At 45.7% G+C, this 22,872-nt stretch overlaps 1 protein-coding gene across 1 annotated transcript; it reads right to left on the bottom strand.

Annotated features, from left to right (window-relative positions):
- Positions 1 to 246: 246 nt before the first annotated feature.
- Positions 247 to 22,119, bottom strand: LOC138268500 (kelch-like protein 23). The gene is made up of 3 exons (XM_069218208.1): positions 21,151 to 22,119; positions 17,983 to 18,394; positions 247 to 1,194 (listed from the first exon to the last, which is right to left on the bottom strand). The coding sequence occupies exons 1-3, from the start codon at positions 22,073 to 22,075 to the stop codon at positions 879 to 881; spliced, it is 1,653 nt and encodes a 550-aa protein (XP_069074309.1). The 5' UTR covers positions 22,076 to 22,119; the 3' UTR covers positions 247 to 878.
- Positions 22,120 to 22,872: the final 753 nt, after the last annotated feature.

The raw sequence follows: 22,872 nt of genomic DNA, 5'->3' as shown, positions 1-22,872 counted from the left end.
GGCAAGTGTTTTTTTAGGTTTGGCTAGTAGTTTACTACTTTGTTCCTCTTACTCTCCATAAATGTCTCACAAAATTCAGCGGGACACACATGGTTTTGTCAACTATGATCATATGCACTAACTCAGTGTTGTCCAACCTTTTTATCGCCGCGGACCGGTAAATGTTTGATCATTTTTCCGTGGCCCGCTTGTCCCATTGTGTGACAAGCAGGCCACGGAAAAATTATCAAACATTTACCGCCCGCCACAGTGGGGCGGCCCGGTGCCGATTGATCCACGGACCGGCACCGGTCCGCGGCCCGGGGGTTGGGGAACACTGCACTAACTCATTTCCCCATACACAGAATAGGAAAATACATTTCATACATCAGGCCATACATGTAGTAAGAACAGTCATTTCCTCATGGGAAGAAACATTTGCTAGACCAACCATGAGAATAGTGTAATTTGTGACCAATGCCAACATGGAGAATGCAGACAAATAACTCTGTAAATACAGTACTGAGAATGTTATGCTACATTGGTGTTAGAATTGCTTAGGTGTTGAGCACCACTGCTGAGAGCTGCTGGCACAGGCCACCTCAGAATGGATCAAGCATCTCTTCCTTCAATGGCAAGCAGGATAGTCAAAGGACCAAGGGCCATATGTACTAAAGCGTTTTCCCATAGACACAGAATGGGTAAAATCCTTTGACACATCTGGCCCCAAATTCTTATGCTGTAGGAGACAATTCAGTTCATGATAGGTACTATATAAATGTCACTTATTCTTATATATGATGCTGTATGAATTCCATAATTGCCAATTGTACATAATGTTTCCTCTGAAAGAAGATCATGGGCTTCATTGTAAAACAGGTATCCTTGGTGTAGGTTCCTCACCACATATCGAAACGTCGTACAGTCACACAACCACGGATTGGGAGGGGACATGGGATACTGTCCTCCACAACCTGACAGATATCTGTGTAGGGGTCATACAAGACCATGCTGGACACTGGCTGTGCCACAACACCCCTGCTCTGACCCACGGCATAAACCCGCCCATTGGCAGCACTGCAAGCCATGAAGAACTTCCGATCGAGGCATTCTTCGTCCACTTGACTCCACTCGTCTGTATCCACATCAAAGCGAAATGTCTGCCCTCCAATAGTGTAGATAGCCCCGTTCAGCACTGTCGCACAAAGGTCATACCTGTGGGTAGAAGAGAAGACTAGTACTTAATTGTGATATATGTAATCAGTGCCACTGAAATTATGTATTTCTGCTGCCGGGTGTTTTTCACGTAATTGTGGATTTACCGGGCTTGCTACTTCCTTCAGCATCTGGGCATAATTTGCAGATTTCACTAAAATTTAAATTTGCTTCCAGGTTAAAAGTAAAAAAAAAAAAAAAAGAAAGCACTTAGCATAATGCTGTGCTGTAATGAGCCATTGGTAAAGGTTAACTCTTCAGCTTTCAGTAACTGATTGCTCTATAAAGATGTTAACATAGTTCTAAGGGGGTGAATCTTTGGCTCATGCAGTATTGTGTGTTGAAAAGACAAAAATGTGAAGTGATACTGCTGCAGAATGTGACATATTATACCAGTTTATCTCTTTTGCTGTTTTATTTAGTCAACAATGATGCTCAATTTGGCCCCTTTTTGCCTCATAATTCTAGTGGCCCTCTAAGTAATGGAACTTTACAGCAGTAACAAGGAGACATAGTTATATTTTTTTTAAACATGGGTTGCTTTGATGTTTTCAACCCTACAGACCCAATGATGGTCATGAGAGAGGCTAGCATGGAGGACGTAAAAAGCTGATTCAACAAGTCTTTGGACACTGAAGGTGATAAACTATGGTGCCTTTGACCGGAATTTCTTCCCAGCAAGTTTATTATGTTGTTTTTGCTTCTATCTTGTCAAACATATTTTGATCCTTTACAAACATGGAAACAAGTACTTTTTTGGCCAGTTTGTTTCCTACCTCAACATTCCTGTCTCCTTTTTGTTTCTGTAGTTTCTGTAAAATGTATAGTGTTGACACATGTATCCAGATTTCTTCTGGACCGTACTTCCAATTCAATTTGTTGTTCTATATTACATGTCAGTTAATATGGAGTAAATACTGAGAGCAAATAGCATTTGTGCTAGGTTTGGGCTGTATTTTTGCAACTGATTTACAAACTTTTGGTAAAATGTGGACTAACACACCTAAATGGTTCTTGTGCCCACATTTGTGTTTCTTTTTTACACCCACTGACAGCTGGTGGGAAGCTTATGCAACCCTCTCTAGGTGTCCAGTCTCTGCTGAGTGTGGCCTTCAGCTGTGTGCAAGGTGGCTGGCTGCAGGGCCTTACCTACAGCCAGGCCTTGAGTGTAATCTTCTGCAGGCGGGCACACTACTGCACACCACAGTCTTTAGCCAAGCTCAACAAGGGTTTGCCGCAACTTCTGAGGGTAATCAACCCCAAATTTAAATAGTGTTTGGCAGTTCACAGCGAGGGGTTGGCCACAAGACCTGATCTATGGCCAAGCCATGCCACAAAGCCTTTGACAGTTTAAGAGGTTGGCCACACCACCTGACCTTCGCCAGGACCTGCCTCAAAAACATCCCACTACACACGTCCTTCAGCCCAGCACAGTAGCAGTTAGTCAGGGGGCCTTACCTGCCACCCAACCTTTTGCCAGCAGTCAACCTCCACCGCATATGGACTTTGGCCAAGCCCTGTGTTTATTCCTCTGCATAATTTCAACCTCAGCTGAAAACGGCCATATGCCCCGTTTTCTTATTATGTTTTTTAACTTTGTTTACGGCTCACATTCTAAAGTCACCAGCACTCGGAGATGATTTCATCAGTGATGTCATCCTTGATACCATCAATTATATCACTCTGGCATTAGTGAAGTTATATGTACATTTTTAAGCTGTGCATGTTAAGGTTCAATATTGTTAGGTTAACTGTAACAGGTGAATTTTGGATTTTTTTTAGGTTTTGTTTATGTGTATATATCGTGCAAAGTTCTGCTGAGAGGGAGTGCTGAGTACAGCATTTAGCTTCTTGAAAAACTTAGTAAATTTGATCTGAAATTTGCAAGCATTTTTAGAAATCAATTGTAGGGGTACAATGCATTTAAGCTAGATTTTGAAAGAATAAAAACCTGGTAATTGTCTTATTTCCTTTTTTTTAAAGACAAAACTGAAACATCTGTTGGCATTGAGGTGCATTTTCTAAAATATCAGAATTTAGCAAAAGCGTAATAGAAATGTATGAATTTCTAGCAAATAAGATGATGTAATTATAATGAATAATTATAATAAATTGCTGCATAGCAGTGACGATTATTTTTTTTAATCTGAACTTCAAATGACTAACCCTTCATGCCTTTTAGCCTAAGAATCTCCTCTATCATGGGCAAATGTCAAAAGGAAAACTGAGGACTCCAGACAAGCCCCCTGCCAACAGTGACAAGACAGACTTCGGGCCCCATTACAAGTTTGGCAGTTGGACTGCCAGACCGCCATGTTGGTGGTCCCAAAAAGTCCACCATGTTGGTGATCTTACAGACCGCCGTATTACAAGTCAAACAGGTAGGACCGCCAATCAAAAAAAGCCAGACCGGCATTGTCGCTAAGGCCCGGAAATACGTGGTCGGACCTCCAGCCCCAACACAGAGCCTCAACACTCAGCACACCGACCAACAAACCACTTAACGTATTACAATTCCAACGTCGCAGTGGCGGGCACCCATGGAAGTTAGATAATGGCGGTCCAAAACCACGGCTGTTCCTGGTCACTAAATACACAATGGCACATTGGATAGATTTGAAAACAACACAGCTGACACACACTGCCACACTCGACACACCTGCCTAGGACAGTATAAAACACACCCCTTCACACACCACCATCCTTTGCATTTAATCTGCAAGAGAACGAAGCCTACCTTTTTTTTATAGAGTACATAGATTAGGCACCCCTTTTTCACACTCACATTGAATACCCTGCATACACTTTTGTCCATTCACACCGCCATGCCATGTTCCAAAAATGTCCATTTCTCTGAAGACGAGTTAAGAGTCATGGTGGATGAAATCATAAGAGTAGGAAAGTCCCTCAATGTCAGCGAGGAGCTGGGCCTAGAACAATAACTCCCTAGAATTTATGGAGGAGGAACTAGCAGAGCTTGGGGGAACTCAAGAACAAGAGCAAGTGTCCCTGTCTGGCGAGCCCGGGTCTCAGCTGGTACCAAGGAAAACTGGCATCAGAGGGCGGCAGATAGCCCTCTGAGTCAATCTATCTCAAAAATGCTGAAAGGAGGGGTTTTAAAAATCAAGCTCCAACCAAGGGGAGATTAGAGGCCTATGTGAGACTCTGGGGGAACAATTGATAACTTGGCAGGTAGGACGGCTGTACTCGAAGAGGAAGTCGGCAGCTTAAAGGTAGCTGTGAAGGAAAATAAGGAGGTTATTCAAAGTTTGAAAGCTGGAGACGAAAGTGTTAGGAGCAAGCTGGAGACTTTGGAGAATCCCCAGAGAAGGAACAATCTGAGGTTTCTAAAAGTCCCAGAAGGGAAAGAGGACAGTGACTTGAATGGCCTTGTGGTTCGCCTGATTAAACAAGGATTACAGTTAGAGGAGGCAGAGGTTGACATTATGAAGGATATACAAAGAGTGCACCAAGGCCCCTGTAAAAAATCACCAAACAGAGAGACTCCGAGAAAAATTCTGATCTGTTTCCACACTTATGCAATTAAAGGAAAAAATATTGATAGCAGCATTGAAAAAGAAAGTACTCATGGCAGAAGGAGTTTCCTTTGAAATCAGGTCAGATCTTTCAAGTACAACTTTAAGTAGGCAGTGGGAGCTTGGCAAAAGAATCGACACCCTCAGGAGATTAGGCGCTACGGCCCAGTTAAAATTCCCAGCCTTATTGAGAGTGATGGTGAACAAAAAAATGTATAACTTTAAAGAGGCAAGAGAGGTCGATGACCTGATAAAAACGTTAGAAGAAGCCAGTTAAACTGGGGGTTTTTGTTGCCTGATTTATTCGGTCTTCCCCTCCACACTTGCTCAGCTGATGTTTTCTGCTTGTAGGTAGATAGTTTTAAAGTCTCAGCGGCCCCCGAGGCGTTCTTCCTAGAAGAAGAAGTTTGGGGGGGGGGTTCTCCCAGGGAGGTTTGGGGGGGAGTGAGAGGTAGGGAGGGGCAGGGAGCGGAAAGGGGCACAGGGTGGAGAGTATGTGGGGGGAAAAAGGAAAAAAAAATTGTCCTCATAGTGATGATAGGGGAAGCTGAAGGGGGATAACAGCTCTTACACTAATAGTGGGTGGACGATGGGACAAAAGGAATTGAGGTTGCTACTTGGAATGTGAATGGTTTACAGGTGGTGAATAGATAAAGGAAGTTGCTGCAATACTTTAAAGATGTTAGAGCAGATGTAGTAGTGTTGCAAGAGACCCATCTCTCTAGACAGCAGTTTTGAGCTGTTCAGGTCATGTAGATGGGTGCAACAGATAATATGCTCAGGCTAAACGGGAGGCAGTAAAGGGGTTGCAGTTCTTATAAAAAATCATCCTTATATCTCCCTTCAGGAGGGACCGGTAGATATGACTGGAAGGTGGGTCATAGGGAGACTGGTTGCATTCAACAGGGCATTCACGGTGGTGAGTTACTATGGGCCCAATAGGGATGACATTGCGCCATTAGTGGAATTATTTTAGCACTTATTGCTCACGTCAGATCCTAATATTTGGATGGGGGATTTTAATGTGGTGATAAATTATGATTTGGATAGGTCATCAGGTAGTAGATCTAGAATTAATGGGAAAATGCGATGCCAGGTACTGTTTATAATGTCCCAGTTGGGATTATGTGATATATGGAGAGAAAGGATGGGGTTAACTCGGGGGTACACATTTAACAACAAAAAATACAGGCATCAATCCAGGATCGATTAAATTCTAATAGACAGGAACTCGGCACAAAGTGTGAAAGAGATAACTCATATGGGAGCTTATTTATCTGATCACTACGCCACCTTCACCCTGAAAGTTGGCTCTACCTCCCTGGCGATGGTATGGGACGTCTTTAAGGCGTTTTTACATGGGAGACTTATAAGAATGGCCGCATTTAAGAGGCAGTTGTATAACGAAGAGATTGATAAGGTAGAAAAACAGATACAGCAAACAGAAGCAAAATTGGCACAGGTTGGGCTTAATGAAGAAGAAGAGAATCAGTTGTATAGGGTAGATCGAAGGCTGTGATCTGAATTGAATGCTGTAATTGAGAACAGGATTAAGAATAGATGTGAGGTAAATAGGCTGGCGCATTTTGAGTATGGTGAGAATTGTGGTAAATTGTTGGCATGGAAATTCAAAACTAATAGAGAAAGGAACAGGGTGGTAGAGCTACGAGATCCGGTCTCAGGAAGCGTGAAGATAGGTGACGAGGATGTAGAAGTATTCCGAGTCTTTTTTTCACAATTATATGTGGAAGATCTAGAGGTACCCCCAGGAGCGGTAAAGACTTGGTTAGAACAGTTAGGCCTGGACTCCTTGAGTGAGGAAGATTGTAGAGGCCTTAATGAGCAAGTTGGATTGGAGGAATGGGATTGGGTTGTAAAATCAGGGAAGGCCGGGAAGGCTCCAGGCCTAGACTGTCTCCCATTGAAAGTATATAAGGCCCTGGGAAGTAGTGTAGATAACTTTTTTTGTGGGGCTCTGCAATGACATCCTAGAAGGGAGAAGTATGATGCCTCCATCCTGACAGGAAGCAAGTATTACAGTGACTCTGAAGCCAGGGAAAGACCCAAAATCCTGTGACTTATACAGACCAATCTCCTTATTAAATAGTGACTACAAAATATTTGCAAATATCATGGCAGACAGATTAAGTGGGGTTCTATGTAAGCCTATTCATATAGTTAAAAAGGGCTTCATGAAGGGAAGACTGATGCAGGAGCTGACGCACACTTTGATCAGCTCTACCGATTTGGCTACTACGTGCCAGGATCCGATGGTGGTAATAACGGAAGACGCCACTAAAGCATTTTATAGGGTTAATTGGGTTTATTTAAAAGCAGTCTGCGAGTTTCTTAAATTAGGTAGACATTTTATCGTGGTGCTGCAGAAGATTTACCAAGATCCTGTTGCAAGAGTTTTAGTTAATAGTGTGTTAACTCACCCTTTTAAAATTTAAAGAGGAACAAGACAAGGATGTCCGTTGTCCCCATTACTTTTTAATATCTATATAGAGCCCCTGGGTGTAAGCTTAGGAAAGACCAGAGGATACTCCAGTTTCAGAGTCGGTATTGGAGTGAAAAGATTTCCCTATATGCGGATGACTTGTTAGTTTACACAGCACACTTGGGTCAAGCATTGGTAGCACTGGAAGAACTCACAAAGGAGTTTGGGAGAATCAGTGGGTTTGCGGTTAACAGCGAAAAATCTGAAGTTATGTATGGAATTTGCAGGCGGATTGGATTCCTGTTAAGAAAGAGGTGAAATACTTAGACATCACAATAACCCAAGATATAAGCAGAATTGCTGAAACTAATTTCAGTAAGGGTTTGAGAGAGTCCACCCAGTTAATGAAGAAATGGGTTAGTCTCCCTCTTACAATGATAGGACGGATTAACTTAGTCGAGATGGTGATCCTGCCTAAGTTTCTATTTATTTTTAATGCGATCCCTTTGTGCTTTGGAAAAGAATGATGGAGCAAATTTCAAGGAGAAATTAGCAGCTTCGTTTGGACCTCAAAGGGGGTCCCCATTGCATGCAAAACGTGGAGACGAAGGCGAGAGAAAGGTGGGTTGGCTTTACCAGATATACAGTATTATGTGTGGGCCTTCTTTCTGAAGAATTCAAGGGAGGTAATGAAGAAGCCTGGGGAGTCTGAGAAAGGACAAATCTTTAAAGCTATGATGAAAATAAACACTGTACTCCAGGAAGGCTTTTTTATATAAGTTTGGTAATCCTAACTTTTTCAAAAAAATAAAATGTAAGATGCTTTTGGACTCTGTAAAAATCGGGTGGAGTGTGAGGAAAGCCACCAAGTTACCATACTACAGCAAGTATGCACCAATATGGAATTATTCAGGCTCCCCTGAATGGACGAGAGATAAGTTGGCTCTTCCGTTGAGGGAGGCAGCTTTTTTGGATTGGTGACACTTACCTAAGGATGGGGGTTTGGTTACGTTTGAGTCCCTCTGTGGGGAAAATGGGAGGCAATCATTCAAGGTTTAAATACCTTCAAATAACAAACTGGCTGCAACATGTGAAGGAGAAGGTAGGGGTCTCAAATGACCTGGAGGAATTTCTACACCTAAGTTCCCCCCCCCAAGAAAGGAGATCACAAAATTGTACTGGCTGTTGGTAGAGGTTGTGGACCGAGTGTTCACCCTTCCGGAGGAGACTGGGGGAGATGACTTGCCAGGACAGTGGATAAAAGACCAATGGCAAGTATCTAACACTCTTCTATACGATACAGTTCGGCCTGCCTCTTTATGAAGGAATCATCTGTTTTCCATCCATAGGGCCTATCCAAGATGGGGCATGGAACTACAACGCCATGTAAGAGGTGCGGGCTGCCTAAGGCAGATGACCTGCATATGTTTTTGAGGTGCCCCCAGACTACCTGTTTCTGGAAGGAGGTGGATGAGGTAATAGAGGACGTTTTCTCTATGGATTGTCAGGTAAGCCCCTCTCTCGTGATTTTTGGATCTTTGCAGAATCAGAACCAGCTGACAACTAAAGGGGACTCTGCAAAATTACTCTTTTATAGGATTCTGTTAGCCAGACGTGAAATCTGTAAGAAATGGGTGAGCCCTTGCCGTCCGACAATTCAGGAATGGAGGGAGGCACTTCTTGATAATTTAAATATGGATGTTAAGAGGGGGACAAGGGCGCAGAAATTATGGGCCCCTTTGAGAGTGTGGCTGGATAGAACCGAATAGGAGGTAACTGGTATTTGTTAACAGGCACGGCTTTGTCCTACGATTATATTGCTTACTGACTCTTAAGGCTCTCTCTGTGGTCTCAAAGCAGCTCACGATCATAAACTCAGCTCTAACCCGACACAGGACCCTCTCACCGGAGAGTGGTATACAGTGGAAGGTGGTCTCCCTGTATTCTAAGGGCTTCACCCTCTTGAGTTAGATTGTGATGGTAAATGAGGACATAAAAAAGAAATCATAAGAGTAGAACCACAATTGTTTGGAGCATTGGAAAATGGAAATATGGGAGATGGTCATTGACAGAATTATTTCTGTCGGCACCACCCTGCGCACAAAGGAGGACATAAGGAAGAGGTGGAATGACCTCACGTGCAAGGTCCGTTCCCTGGCCTCCAGTCATCAGCTGCATGCCAAGAAGACTGCCAGTGGCACTCCCATAGTGCCATTACGCCTCCTTCCCCAAGGGCTTCACAGGCATACCTGGATGAGTGGAGTCTGGTAAGTCACAACATAAAATAGGTCACAAAAATGTTGTGTCATGCATGCCCAGAGTTCACTTTTTCCCTAATCTACTTTTACCCCACTCTCCAGCCCAATGTTCTCCCCTCCAAATACTCCTGTATGTGAACTCTCAATTGAATTGTACACACCTGGGTTTTATCTGTATGTATAGAGTGCGTAGTACAGGAGGTGACAGGACTGCAAATCCTATGAGGCACTGTTACTGTAACCCCAAACACCAGCACAGTGTTCTCTTGTCCAAATACCCTTTTGGTAATCTTTCAAATGAAGTATACTCACCTGGGGATTCACATATGTATAGTGTGTGTACTACAGGTACTGACAAGACTGCAACTCCCAGCAAACCCTATTTCTGTAACTCCACATAGGCCAGGGTTCACTGCTACAAATACCCTTATCTGGCAAGTCTCAAATTAAGTCTACCGACCTAGAGGGTTCATATATGTATGGTGCACAGAGACTGACAAGACTGCAACTCCCAGCGGGAACTGTTTCTGTGACTCCAAACACCAGCACAGTATTCTCTTGTCCAAATACCCTTCTGGTAATCTCTCAAGTGAAGTGTACTCACCTGAGGAAACAACATTTGTATAGTGTGTGTACTACCGGGACTGACAGGACTGCAAAGGCAGGGAAGGCCCTTTGTCTGTGAATCCCACTACCATCCCTGTGTTCACTGCTACAAATATCCTTGTTTGGCAAGTCTCAATTGAAGTGTACTTACCTGAGGCGTTCACATGTGACATGACTGCAACTCCCAGCAGGCACTGTTTCTGTAACTCCAAACACCAGCACAGTGTACCCTTGTCCAAATGCCCCTGTCTGTCAATTCACAGAAGAAGTGTACTCACCTTGGGGGATGACATTGGTCAGGTGTGTAAAGTACCTAGACTTCCATGACTGCAACTCACAGGAGACACTGTTACTCTGACTACAAACACCAGAACAGTGTGCATAGAATCAAAGAGCACTGTTTCCCAACTCTCAATTTCAAGTTATTCAGATGTGTGGATACCATTTGTATAGTGTGTGTAGTACAGCGTTTGAAGGACTGCTAAGGCCAGGAGCCTATGTAGCTCACACTCCAGACACAAGCCAAGGGTCCGTATGCATAAATAGCCATGTCTGTGAAATCCAAATTGATGTGTATTCACCTGGGTGGTTACCATTTGTTAAATGCTGGGAAGAAGTGGATCTGACCGGAAAGCTAAGCCCAATAGGTTTTGTCCCACATACTCCAAAACAAAATTCAGTGCTCACTTGCCCAAACCCATCATGCAGAGAAGACCCAAATTAACTCTACACACCTTGGACGATGTCAATTCTCAAGTATGTGCAGTGAGGACAGTGACATGACTCTGACTCCCAGGAGGCGATGTTTCTCCAAATATAAGCACAACTAGGTGGATTCTACAAACCACTTGTTCTGCAGGGACCACAAATGGCTGTGTACATTGTGGGATCTGCCACCCAGAAGCTAGTTTTCTTCAGCCTTTGATGGGTGCTGGTGCCTCAATACAGTCTGTAATGTGAAAGAGTCCAACATACATGTGACAGGGCTTTCATTGTTCTTTGGATGTAGTTGTGGGTCACTACTTTCCCTTGGTAAGTGAGGAATGTCCGTTGCAATGATTTATGTATCATCACTGTTGCCAACATTCCTTGTGCCTACATTTCAGCATGTGTCCCTTTCTCTTTAGAAAACATTTGTAAGCTGCAGTTTAATGCATGGTCTACCCATATTGATGGGTTGATGTAAGTATTCCCTCACATATATGGGCATGGCAAACTGTTTGTGGAAAAGTACATTTGCAATGGGGGTATATTTCATGTTATGCCACACACAGGAGTGTGTCACCAATGTTTATTGGCTGACACATACCCTCACCCATCATAGAATGTCACTTAGCATGTACAACTGCAGTAGCAATGAGGGACATGACAGGGAGGCCTAGAGTTTAGAGCCACAATGTGAATATCTATGTCCTTGATGTGGCATCAGGTGGAAAAGTGCACTGCACATGTGTAATGGTTAAGGTTTGTAACCTTACTGTTGGTATGCATCAGTCAGTGACTTGCAGTTGTGCTGAAATCACTGGTGTTTGGGTACACTCATTCATTCACAGACAGACATCTGGGTTTGCATGAGCAAAATGGGGACAGTGATGTAGCTTCCCATTGGGCAACATGTTCGGGCCTTCTATAAGTCCTTGCACATTTCTGTCTCTCTCCAACATGCAATGGACTAATGGCTTCTACTGAAGCACTCAGAGTATGTCACTGTAAAGGGTGCCAGCCATTAGTGGTTTTAACCCTGGGCCCTGCTGATTCATTGTGTTTTGTATTTTGGGGACATCTCTCCCTGACATCTTGCACATGATGTTGACAGTATTCATGTCCATGCCACACGTGTGACCTATTTGAGCAACAGTAATAAGACCTCCTTGACTCTGTTGGGACAAATATCACTGTTGATATGTTTCAGGTGTGACATGGGCATTTCCATGTCACCTTCTCCAGGATATTGTACTGTTGTCGTCAACATGGCATTATTTTGTATCATCAGTCCTCATTGTTGGGTCATCAAGTATGCAACAAAGTGATGTGTGCATGACCTTGTGTGGAATCTGTAGAAATCCATTTTGTATTGGCCTAATATTGTATGCCAACATGTGACTGTGGTCTGCTCCATGGAGCAGTTTTGAGGGAACTGGTTTCTCCTGATGGTTGAATGGTCACAGTGATTGCACAACTTCAGCCATGCAATTGTAGTTGTGTGAGATTCCTGTGGGCAACTGTTGACTGTTCAGATGGCATGCATATGGTATGGCACATGTACAGGCAACTTAGGTGGAATTTGTTGCTGGGGCCTACTTGACATCATAGTAATGTTTGCTAATCAGAGCTCTTGTTCAAGTGTGATCATGGACATGGGAGGGCCCTATTTCTCCTTGTATCAGCACCGGCAAGCAAAGGAGATGGGGCAGAGCTGAGTGGGGAAGCATCTGGTCATTAGACCTCAGGTCAAGACACCACTGACACAGAGGGACACAGTGGCCCATAGGGCGAGGGGAGTGCAAAGGGGGAGTCCCCAACATCATCCTCATCATCATTGGATTCCTCCTCCTGTGGACACTCCCTAGTGGTGGCAGACCCATCGGGGCATCCCCCAGTACCCTCCTTGTCTGCCACCCTCTTTCTATCGCTGCCCTCCCTGTTGCTCCCCACCAAGTTGGACGTGCCTGCTCACCTGGAAGCGTGGGCGTCTCGTTTGCCGCACACACCTCCGCCCCAGCCCGTTACCCCTCCTGCCCTCAGTGGGGCGGCTGTTGACATCATGAGAATGATCTTTGTGGGTCAGTCAGCTACTGTGAATGCCCTCCAGGGATCGGCACCCAAATGCAACAAGCCAATGCATTCCTGGAAGGCATTCATGGTGCAATGGCTAAACTACAGGTATCTTTTCAGGCTCTGGCCTCCATACTAACAGCAGCCAGTAACCCCCCACCTTCCGTCCACCCCTCTACCTGCCTCATCCCAATCCAAACCCCCCTTCCCCTACCTACCCAATGCTCTGAGCCAGATCCACATGCATTCACATAGACACACAAAAGGAGCACACACAAATGCAAGCACCACAAAACACACCAGCATGCAAGCAAACAACATCCACCTAAAGACACAACAGTCATGACTTTCTGCATACCCACAGGCACAACACCAACAGTCACTGACATCCCCACCACACCCATCATACCCGCAGACACCACCCCAGCAGACCCCAGACATCCACCACAGGCACCACACCCACAGGCACCACAAACACAGACATCCACCGCATCCAGCCAACCTGCAGTCGCCAACACAACAGCCACACACACATCCACCACTCCAACCCCCGGCAACTCCACCTCCCAGTCTTCCAAGAGACACACTCACTAACGCACCCAACAGACACACCCCACACACAAACATACCTCCTTGTAACATGCACCCACGACATCCACACCAGCACAGCATGCAACCACTCCCTCGACCTCCAAATCAAGACCCCATTCTGATGGCCATCCCTGTGTTCCTAAGAAATTATTCATGTTTGACCTTGACCTTTGCCCTGTTCCTCCATCCCAAACCCGAGGCACCCGCCCACCTCTTAGACCCTCCCTTCCACCTACGAGCTTTCCCCTGCCCCCCCTGAAAGCACTCATACCCCCCAAGAATAGCCCACCCCTCCCAAAAAAAAAAGACCACCCCCTCCCAATCCGACCCCCGTGCCTGCCTGCCCATTGATGCCCCTTCCTGTGGAGGTTCCATGGCAGTTGGAAGTCAAGTTTAGGCACAACACTGTGCTAATATTGGACTGCTTTTGGACTGGCCAATGGCTTTTGGACTAAATATGTATTGTTTATTACCCCCAAACGGTTGTATTTTTGGGGTTTACATTTGTCCTGCAATTCCTTTTCTATCTTACTGTTGTTACTGAGTGAATTGTGATGTGTGGCTACAGTTATGTGTGTTTCAGCCTGCTTGCTGCTCCATCTCCTGTTGTTTACAGTATCTAACTTTGTGAGCATTTCTGGTGTCCCCCAAGAGAAGGGTATATGTTGGGTGTATGGATATGTGGGTGTAAATGCAATTGTGGTGTCATGGCGTTGTGCATTGTATGGTGTTACATTTATTCATCTTATGTGTGTCCGCTTGAGTATTGTTTGTGAACATTGGAGTGTGCTCAGTTGTCCTAGCTTTGTTTGAATGTGATTGTGCATGTGTTCATTTAACTGTGTGTATCTTGCAGCTAGTTCCTGTAGAGGTATGTCCCATGCAGTTGGAGATGTGTGTGCTTTGTTGACTTGCACTTCCACATTGTGCAGATGGGCATGACATTTGGGTCTAGTACTGTTTGTACCTGAGATACATGAATGGCCATTTCCTGTGCACAGGTTGTTTTAGGGGCCTGTGCAAAGTGATATATGTCCCAGTGCAACCTCCTTTCATGAATGTTCCCGATGCCCCGATTCCTATTGAGCAGGTATTGTGGTATGGTGCTCCTTGTCTATTTGTCTCTGTGTCTATTGTGTATAGCATTCTCCTTCCATTGAGATATGATGTGTGTCCATTGCAGGGCTGATTACTGGGAGTGCTGTTTGTGTTCCATGCCACATCGATACATATGTGTGTTGTATGTAATGTTAGTCTCTGTGGACGTGTGTTTGTGTAGTGTTGCTGTGCAGTGTGAGTGACCAGCCCAAAGGGGGCGTATTGTGACTGTGAATGTGTCCGTCTTCATGTATGATTTGGACTGTGTACACGGTGAGACATATACTTGGTGCCCGTAGCGTGACCCCCATACGATGTGGACGTCGGCGCTATGATCTGCTGTTAGGGTTGATGACACAGGTAAGTATGTGTACTTATGGTCGCTTGGGCCCACGCGGCGTTGATTTTGTGCTCCTTCGATGATCAACAGCTGAAGCAGGACGTGTGTGATGGGTTTCATGGTGGCACCGAAAGTGCGAGTGTTAGAAATGGGGTTTCTGGTGAGCTAGGTATGCACCTCAGCCGGGCAGAACCCACCACTCTAATCAGGGCGAGAGTGTTACACACACAAGATAACACCTGCTCACCCATTTGGTAGCCTGGCACGAGCAGTCAGGCTTATTCCAGAGGCAATGTGTAAAGCGTCTGCACAACATACACAACACACGTGACACAATAAATACACCACAAACGAAACACAAGTTATATAAAAATAAACTGTATTGTAGGAAACATCATTAGACCAAACACGACATGTATCAGTAATACCCTGCTACACAAGCAGTTGTCAGAACATCACACAGGTTACTATTACTCTGCAAAAATAAGCAGTAGTCGGGTAAATATATAGGTTACTGGTATTCTGCAACACAAGCAGTAGTCAGGTTGTCATTACCACCAAAAAGGTATATGTCAGATTAAACACATTATCAGGAATGCCATGGCATCCTCATGAACACACATAAAATGAAACATTCCTATACGGCATGGATCAGACACTCACAATGCCCTGGTCAGGATAAACATAATGACCCCGCCCCTCTTATGGGGGGCTGCTACCACAAGAAATGAGGCACCTGTGGGTTGGGCGGCTCCTGCCGGCTCCATTTCCCCACACCCAGAAAAAAAACTGCCCGGCAGTCACCCATGTGCGCGTGGCACAGCTGCTATCTGCCCCCAACCACTACCTCCCTGGAGCGGCCTGCCCGGAGTCCTCCGGAGCCTTGCAGGCTGCTACTTTGCTCATGATGACACTGCCCAAGGCGGCCCCTCAAGGTATGCCGCATAGAGGTACTGGAGGGGGGCACGCAGATCTCCCACATCGGCGGCGTAAGCTCGATAGGTTGCCTGCTTGCAGAGTGCTGCAAGGCGGCTATGCAGTGCTTCCATCAATGCCGGCAAGCAAAAGTGGGGTGCAGGCTGGGGTCCATGATGGGCGGGCCGCCCATCGTGATTTCCTTGCTGAAGGGATGCATACAGTTCAAAAACAGATGGGGATGGGCAGCTGGGTCTGGGCTGCGGCACTTGTTCCCTTCTTGTGAGTCAGCTGCCTAGAGCGCTTAATAGGATAGGAGGTAAAGACAAAAATAATACATAAGGCGCTCACCAGGCGCTTGAAGGAGGAAGCAAGTGGAGCAGGAAAACAATGCTCTCCCTGCGCTAAGCTCCTTGGGAGGCACTGACAGAGGTACAAGAAGGGGGGCACAACTGGAGCAGGTAGGCCAGCACACTAATGCCAGTGTGAAATTGGTAGTCCCACCTGCAGCCCCATAGTAGGCAGGCAGCAGGCGAACACTGCTAAGCAGGTAACAATAATGGTGGTTCCTCCCGACAGCAGCCCTCTGGCGAACCGGGCTCAGGGAGGAGCTGACAGCAGGGCAACAAGCAGAAAAGCGATCCTGATGAGTCCTTTGTGCCACCCAGAAGACACCAGGAAGCAGGGCAACAAACAGAAGGACAGTCCAGATGAGTCTTTTGTGCAGTCCAGTAGCCCCTCTGGCAGAGGTTCGGTCCCAGTTCCAAAAGTGCTCTCCCAAAGTAGTGGGCAGTCCCCTGTACTTATACTCATTTTGCACAGCTTCCACAAAGTGGGAGAGTAGGCTCCAACCAGCACTAACCGGTTCCAGGAATGTCTCCTTTCTCCTCCAGCACTGGCTCCAGACATGAGTAGGGGGTAAACGAGCCCTTTGTGTGAGGCCAGGGCACAGCATTTACAAATGCAGGTGTACCCCGCCTTTACCTCTCCCAGCCCAGGAAGACCACTCAGTATGCAGATGCACTGTTATGACACCTACACCCTCCCTGTGTACAAGGCTGTCTGAAAAGTATGCACACAGCCCAGCTGTCACTCTGCCCCAGACATGGATAGGAGTCAAGCTTCAAAATACCAGTCATAAGCACAGAGAAAAGCTCCCTTTCTAAAAGTGGCATTTCTATAATGGTAATAAAAAATCCACAGACACCAGGACGCAGCATTTTTCACTACCATCCCAACCATAGCAAAGGTGCCTATGCCACCCCTCACAGGTTAGACAATACCACTTAGACATAGGTTAGGGCATTTTCCAATGCAATCCTATGAGAGAAGCAGCACTTGCAGTAGTGAGGAACAAAGCAAGCTGTGCTGCAGGCCCACTAGTAGCATTTAATTTACAGGCCCTGGATATAGAGATACCACTGTACAAGGGACCTACAGGTAAATTAAATGTGCCATCAGGTGTAGCCAATTATACCAAGTTTAGAAGGGAGAGCACATTCACTTTAGCACTGATTATCGGTGGTAAGGGGCCCAGAGTCCTAACGTCAACAAAAAGGGTCAGAATAAATAGGAGGAGGAAGGCAAACAGTTTGGGGATGACCCTGTAAAAAGGGCCAGGTCCAACAGTGAGGCTGCCTGCAGGTGAGTGTCTCACTTTATAGTCCCTGTTTCCTCCTCTTGAGACGTGATGGTTGGAACACCACAGTCACATTAGTGTTGTGCATCCTCATAATGTGTCCGGTTGCAACAAAGACTCCGCCAGCCTGTTTGTGCTGCCTCGTGACTGTGGCAGTCTGTGCTGCTTGGTGGTGCCAGCTGGAGCACCATAGGCCTGCATGACTCGTAATATGTCAATCCGACCGCCATCCCAATGTCGGTTGGACCGCCACTGCTGCCATGGTGGTCAACAGACCCCCAAACTTGTAATGAGGCCCTTAGTCTTCAATGTAAGTGAATCTGCTCAAAATACACTTGCTTTCACAAGTTCTGACCGAATAGGAGATTTCACACTAACCCAACAGGCAGCAAGTCCATTTATGCACTTGTTTGCATACAATTCCTTAATTTTCTATGTCATTTACGAACTAGTTAAACATGTTGTCAAATTTGCTTTTGTTTCTCATGATTAAACCATTAATTCCCCCTTCCCCAAATCACAAAAAATGGGTACTGGTGGATGTGAACAATTTTATTTCATATGCAAGTACTAAAAATGGAACTACTTACCTCGGCAGAGGGGAGAAGGAGACAACGTCCCACACATCAGTTTCGATGTCCAGTCTTTGCACACCACCATAAACATCCCCTTGTTCATCTCGACCGCAGATAACATACAGTTTGGTACCCAAGCTCACAGCAGCAGCCCTCTCCACTGGCCGGATCATAGGGCTAGTGCTTTCCCACTGCAGGTCTGTCAGCGCCAGGCGCTCAACATCGGGGATGACCCCTGAGTCAGTGCTGCCACCCAGTACATATAGGTGAATTCCCACGCCGACAGCACAGTGGCAGTCCCGAGATTTCTTCATTGGAGGACCGTCCATCCAGTGGTTCTCCCAGCAGTTGTAGATGAGGACCCAGTCCACACTGTACCATACAAAGTCTCCTCTGAAATGTCCTCCTGTCACAAACAATAAGTTTCCTAGAAAAGAAAAATGAAACTTAGACTTGACTTATACTTAAACTTGACTTACAGAGCCTGGTTCAGAAGTGGGTGGGAACAGATCCTCTTGCTTTCTATAGGAATGGTTAGATCAGATAGAAATCTGTAAGGCAGAATTGTCTCTGCTGCACGCATGGTGCAGTGTGGGGAGGCTAGGTGGGCTCTGCGGACGATGTAGCACTTCAGAAATCATGGGATATTTTAGAATCACCCAACTCCAGTCAAACGCATGTAAGTCAAACCAAAACTGTGTAAGAGCAAAACAGCGACTTTGCTAGAGCATTGGGAGCCACCCACAAAAAAACATGTATCAGACAGAGACATTCAAGTTCAAGACCTGCACATTCAAGACGAAGTCTTTGAGACGTGTATTAAAAGAAACTAGATCATAAGAAGAGATACATAGTCAGGAAAAAGGCATACAGGCTTCAGCCAGCGGCATATACAATCAGGGCAAAACTTATAGGAGATAACGAAAGGTAAAGAAAATTGAGGGCTTCGATGCTTGTGTAAAAAAACAAGGTAAAGGTTTGTGTACGTGGGCCATAAAGTCAGTGCTATATATGCTCAAAACAAAGGCCTCTAGGTAAGAGCTAAAGATGGATGATTCAAGACAAGAACACAGAGGGCCTCATTAAGATGAACTTGCTTTTTCTCCAAGTACTTAACCTCCCACCCCCCATATGAATAATGAATAGTAGGAAATTGGTATCTTGGGGGCAGAGGGAAGCACTTTAGGATTACAGGGTGTCGTGAGGGTACCCTAAGGACTGAGGAAAACTGAACAATCATTGAGGGAGTTTACTGTGATGTTATGGGTTTCTAGTCTATTCCTCATTCATTTTCACCTGATTGTTCACCCAGAGATTTTGTCTGCTCCCAGCAGAAGTCTTCAGGTGAATAGTGCCTGATCCTGGGCCTTACAGTGGATCTCATCATTTTAATGCATCTCCTGTTAATGGTTCTATCTCACCTACCACAGCATTAGTAGTGAGGGCCAAAGACTCATGCTGAATGCATGCAGGAACAAGAAAACAAATATAAGCACAAGCAAGCTGAAAGCATGCAGGATCAATAAGAGGATGCTTAGATGCATGTAAATGACATGGAGCCAGAAGGACAGAGGTTGAAGCCCAGTGCCTATACATGGAACGAGATACACAGTGAATGACGGAAATGACTGGTGGGCACGATCAAAGAACCCTAAGGCACAAGTTTATGGATTCATCTGGAGTATGTGGTCTCAAGTCTAACAAATGTAAATTCAAGCCCAAAACAATCATTAGCAAAACCAAAAGTCTAGCCTTGGCCATTACTAGTGCAATATTGTGCTCCATTCCTGCATAATTCCATTGGAGCAGTCCTTACTTCACATCTGCCCTCTTCCCTGCTACTGCTGACCGCTATTTCCCTTGATGCTCATATTTAATCTTAATGAGTTGTATTTACTCCTGGGATTTAAGTAATTGTCACACTTTATTGGATTTCCCAAAGTATTCCAGGGGTACTTGTGAGAAGCTATGATTGTTGCAGCTTTGCAGTAGTACTTGCATGCCAAAAAGATAAGTATTCACAATTACAGCAAGCATGGATTTCCAAGGCTGTAAATATTTCAGGGTTTTGTTGAACCAGTATTAGCAGTTTCTCTTCCTAATTGTTATCCCCGATTCTGGGAACTTTCCACTTACCACCAGCTCTTAACAGGTAGCAAATGGAAAAATGTGGTGCTGATATAGGTTGCCAGACGAGGTTCCCAGAGGGTCCTTGAGGCAAAAGTGACTGAGGCTGCTGTAGGCAGCAGTGTTGAGTGCACTCCCTACCTTCGCTCTAGGAGATGGGCCAGCTGGGAACTGTGCTGCATCTGCTCTGTCTACATGCCGCAGACCTGTGAGTGTTTTACCTGTGGTCCTGCGCTTTGTAATTTGGGGTGGGAGAACCCCCGGCTAATTGGAATCAACCACAACACTATTTTTCTTAACCCCAGTGAATACCACAATCGCAAACACAAAAGGCCTGATTACGAGTGCCGCGTTATATTCCAACCAGTGCATGAACCCATTTGTGCCTGGGTATTTAACGCATCCAATAGTAATCGCCTGCATTAAATAGCTCAAGCTTAGTTAAATTTGTGCAAGTCAAACATTCCGAAGTTTAACAGGGAAAACTGTGCGTTATTTACCATGCCATGCTAATTTTAGTTCGTTAAACACCAAAATCTGCATATTATTCCCCAATAACTAGCAATAGGTGTTATTTATCGCACCCGATAAATAAGATATCTCATGGTATTGTTAGTTATCAGGGAAGATAAGTAACACCTAAACTAGTAAATGGAGCTGAAATCACCTGTACTGTATCTGGTCACTCTGCCTACCCTAGGCCTGTGGATAGTTTTACCAGGTATTTCCACACATTGTAAATTAAAGTGGGGGAACACCAGGCCAACTGAATCAGATGTAGAAGTATCCCGCCCCAGGGATACATACCACTTCATCGGCCAGAAAATGAGGGTCTACGTGACACATATGCCGGTGAAAAACTTTGTAAAGCAGGCACTTTTTTATATGGAACTTCAAACTGCATTTGTCATTCTTAAGCATTTTAAGTAAAAGATTTTGAGCACCTCAGCTAAATGAGAGCGAACATTTAACAGAGAATTTAAGTTAGCAATCCAAGCGGGAAAAGTGTGTTATTCCATGTGACGTGCATGGCTACAATACTGCAATGGAAGTTACCTACTGCTGCCACAGCATACTGGGTGAGATTCTTACGCTGTAGAGGACAACATGGCTGCCAGGTGTCCATCTTGGGGTGAAACTGGAAGAGCTCTTGCTGTTCTTTGTCGTGTTTTCCTCCTAGGATGTAGAGAGTTTCATAGCTCCTGCTGGTGCAGGGCAGGGGGTCCTCACTACCTGACCCCTCAGCAGGGCCACTGTCAAGCTTTTTCACCAGCCGGGCATAAGTGTCATGTTGTGCTGCGCGCTGGCTGCGTTTTATCAGCACGTTCAGGAACGACAGGCTTAGGAAGGGCATCCTGACCAGGCCCATGAGGTCAAAGAGGTCCTCCTCTCGGTCACTGTCCTCCATGATCCACTTGAGCACAGCATCGAAGGCAACATCCTCGCGCGCCACAAAGAGCTCGTCGCGCGCCAAGAGCTGCGCCAGAGTTTCCTTGGGGTGCTGTAGAAGGCCCCAATCTTCCTGTGATATCAAGTCCGCAAAATGTGTCAGGGCCACATACTGGGCAGATTCGTACAGCTCAAGGCAGGAGAACTGCTGGGCGTAGGACATCATGTCCAGGCAGTTGGACACATGTAGCTCCTTCTCCAAAAACTTCATGCAGAGCTGCTTGACCCTGTTGAATTGGAGGAAGTCCGCTGTCTCGAGCACAGTGGCCACGTTGTCTCTGGTCAGGGCCACCTGGGCCGTCTGCACAAACCCCAGCAGGGTCTTGAAGGCCTCCACGTCGACCCCGCTGAGCACGATGTGCGTCTGGGAGCTCTCCTTGGCCCCTCCGTAGAACAGGGCCTCGAAGTAGCGGCTGTGGGAGGCCAGGGCCCTCCGGTGCACGCGGAAGCGCCGCTGGCCCACATGAAGGACGGCATCCGGGGAAGTGTCCTCAACCGGCGGCGATTCCCTCGTCTCCGCAGGGCGCTCCATCTTGTCTGTTGCTGTTTTTGAGTTAAAATTAACTCTCCTCGGCACGACGTGCTTTGCCCACGTGCCCAGCTCGGACAGATATAGGCCTTGCTTGGTGCAAAAATAAGACAGCTGAGTCAGGCCCCGCGCCTGCTCCTTTCCAGCGCCAATCACGTTCTGGGCCAGAGCCTGCGACCCTTACCTGCTGGGCTAGAAAATCGTGTCAAACTTTCAGGAAACAGAACTGCTCAGAGTGCAGAGATGTGTGCGTATTCATGCCAAAGGGAAACATGGCCTCAGCACAAATAAGGGTGTGTTCTGCAAGGGCTTCTTTTTGTGTCCAGGTTTTTTTCCCTTTTCTTCTGCGTTTTCTAGCGCCTTGAGGTGATGGAAGAGACTGGATTTTTCACAAGCTCCACTGAACTGCTAGTAGAAACGATTCATTCCAGGCTGCTCACTAGCAAGGCACTGCACTAATGAATCCTCATGATTTATCTGAGCTTGCTGAGACTGAATTCTTAGGAAAAGACTCCAACATTTACATTATTTTATAGGTGTATGTCGCACGTCAAATCGTTTCAAAGACATCACACCATTGTGATTTAGCATTGTTCAGTGTCTCTGAGAATCTTCTTCAGTTCTAGAAAACAGGGTAATCCTGCTATATCCCGCTGCAACTAATGTGTAGTATCATAATTTAATATATGAAGGGTTTACAAACCCACGATAAATCACTTTTTATTATTAGTTATTGAGATTATTATTATGATCGCTAAGAAACCATTTCGTGCATTTACTCCAATTTTTTTATGGCAGAT

The sequence above is a fragment of the Pleurodeles waltl genome, chromosome 12, assembly GCF_031143425.1.
Source record: "Pleurodeles waltl isolate 20211129_DDA chromosome 12, aPleWal1.hap1.20221129, whole genome shotgun sequence".
NCBI classification, from domain to species: domain Eukaryota; kingdom Metazoa; phylum Chordata; class Amphibia; order Caudata; family Salamandridae; genus Pleurodeles; species Pleurodeles waltl.
The sequence above is the reverse complement of the archived record's forward strand: the minus strand, read 5'-3'. Positions and strand labels throughout refer to the sequence as shown.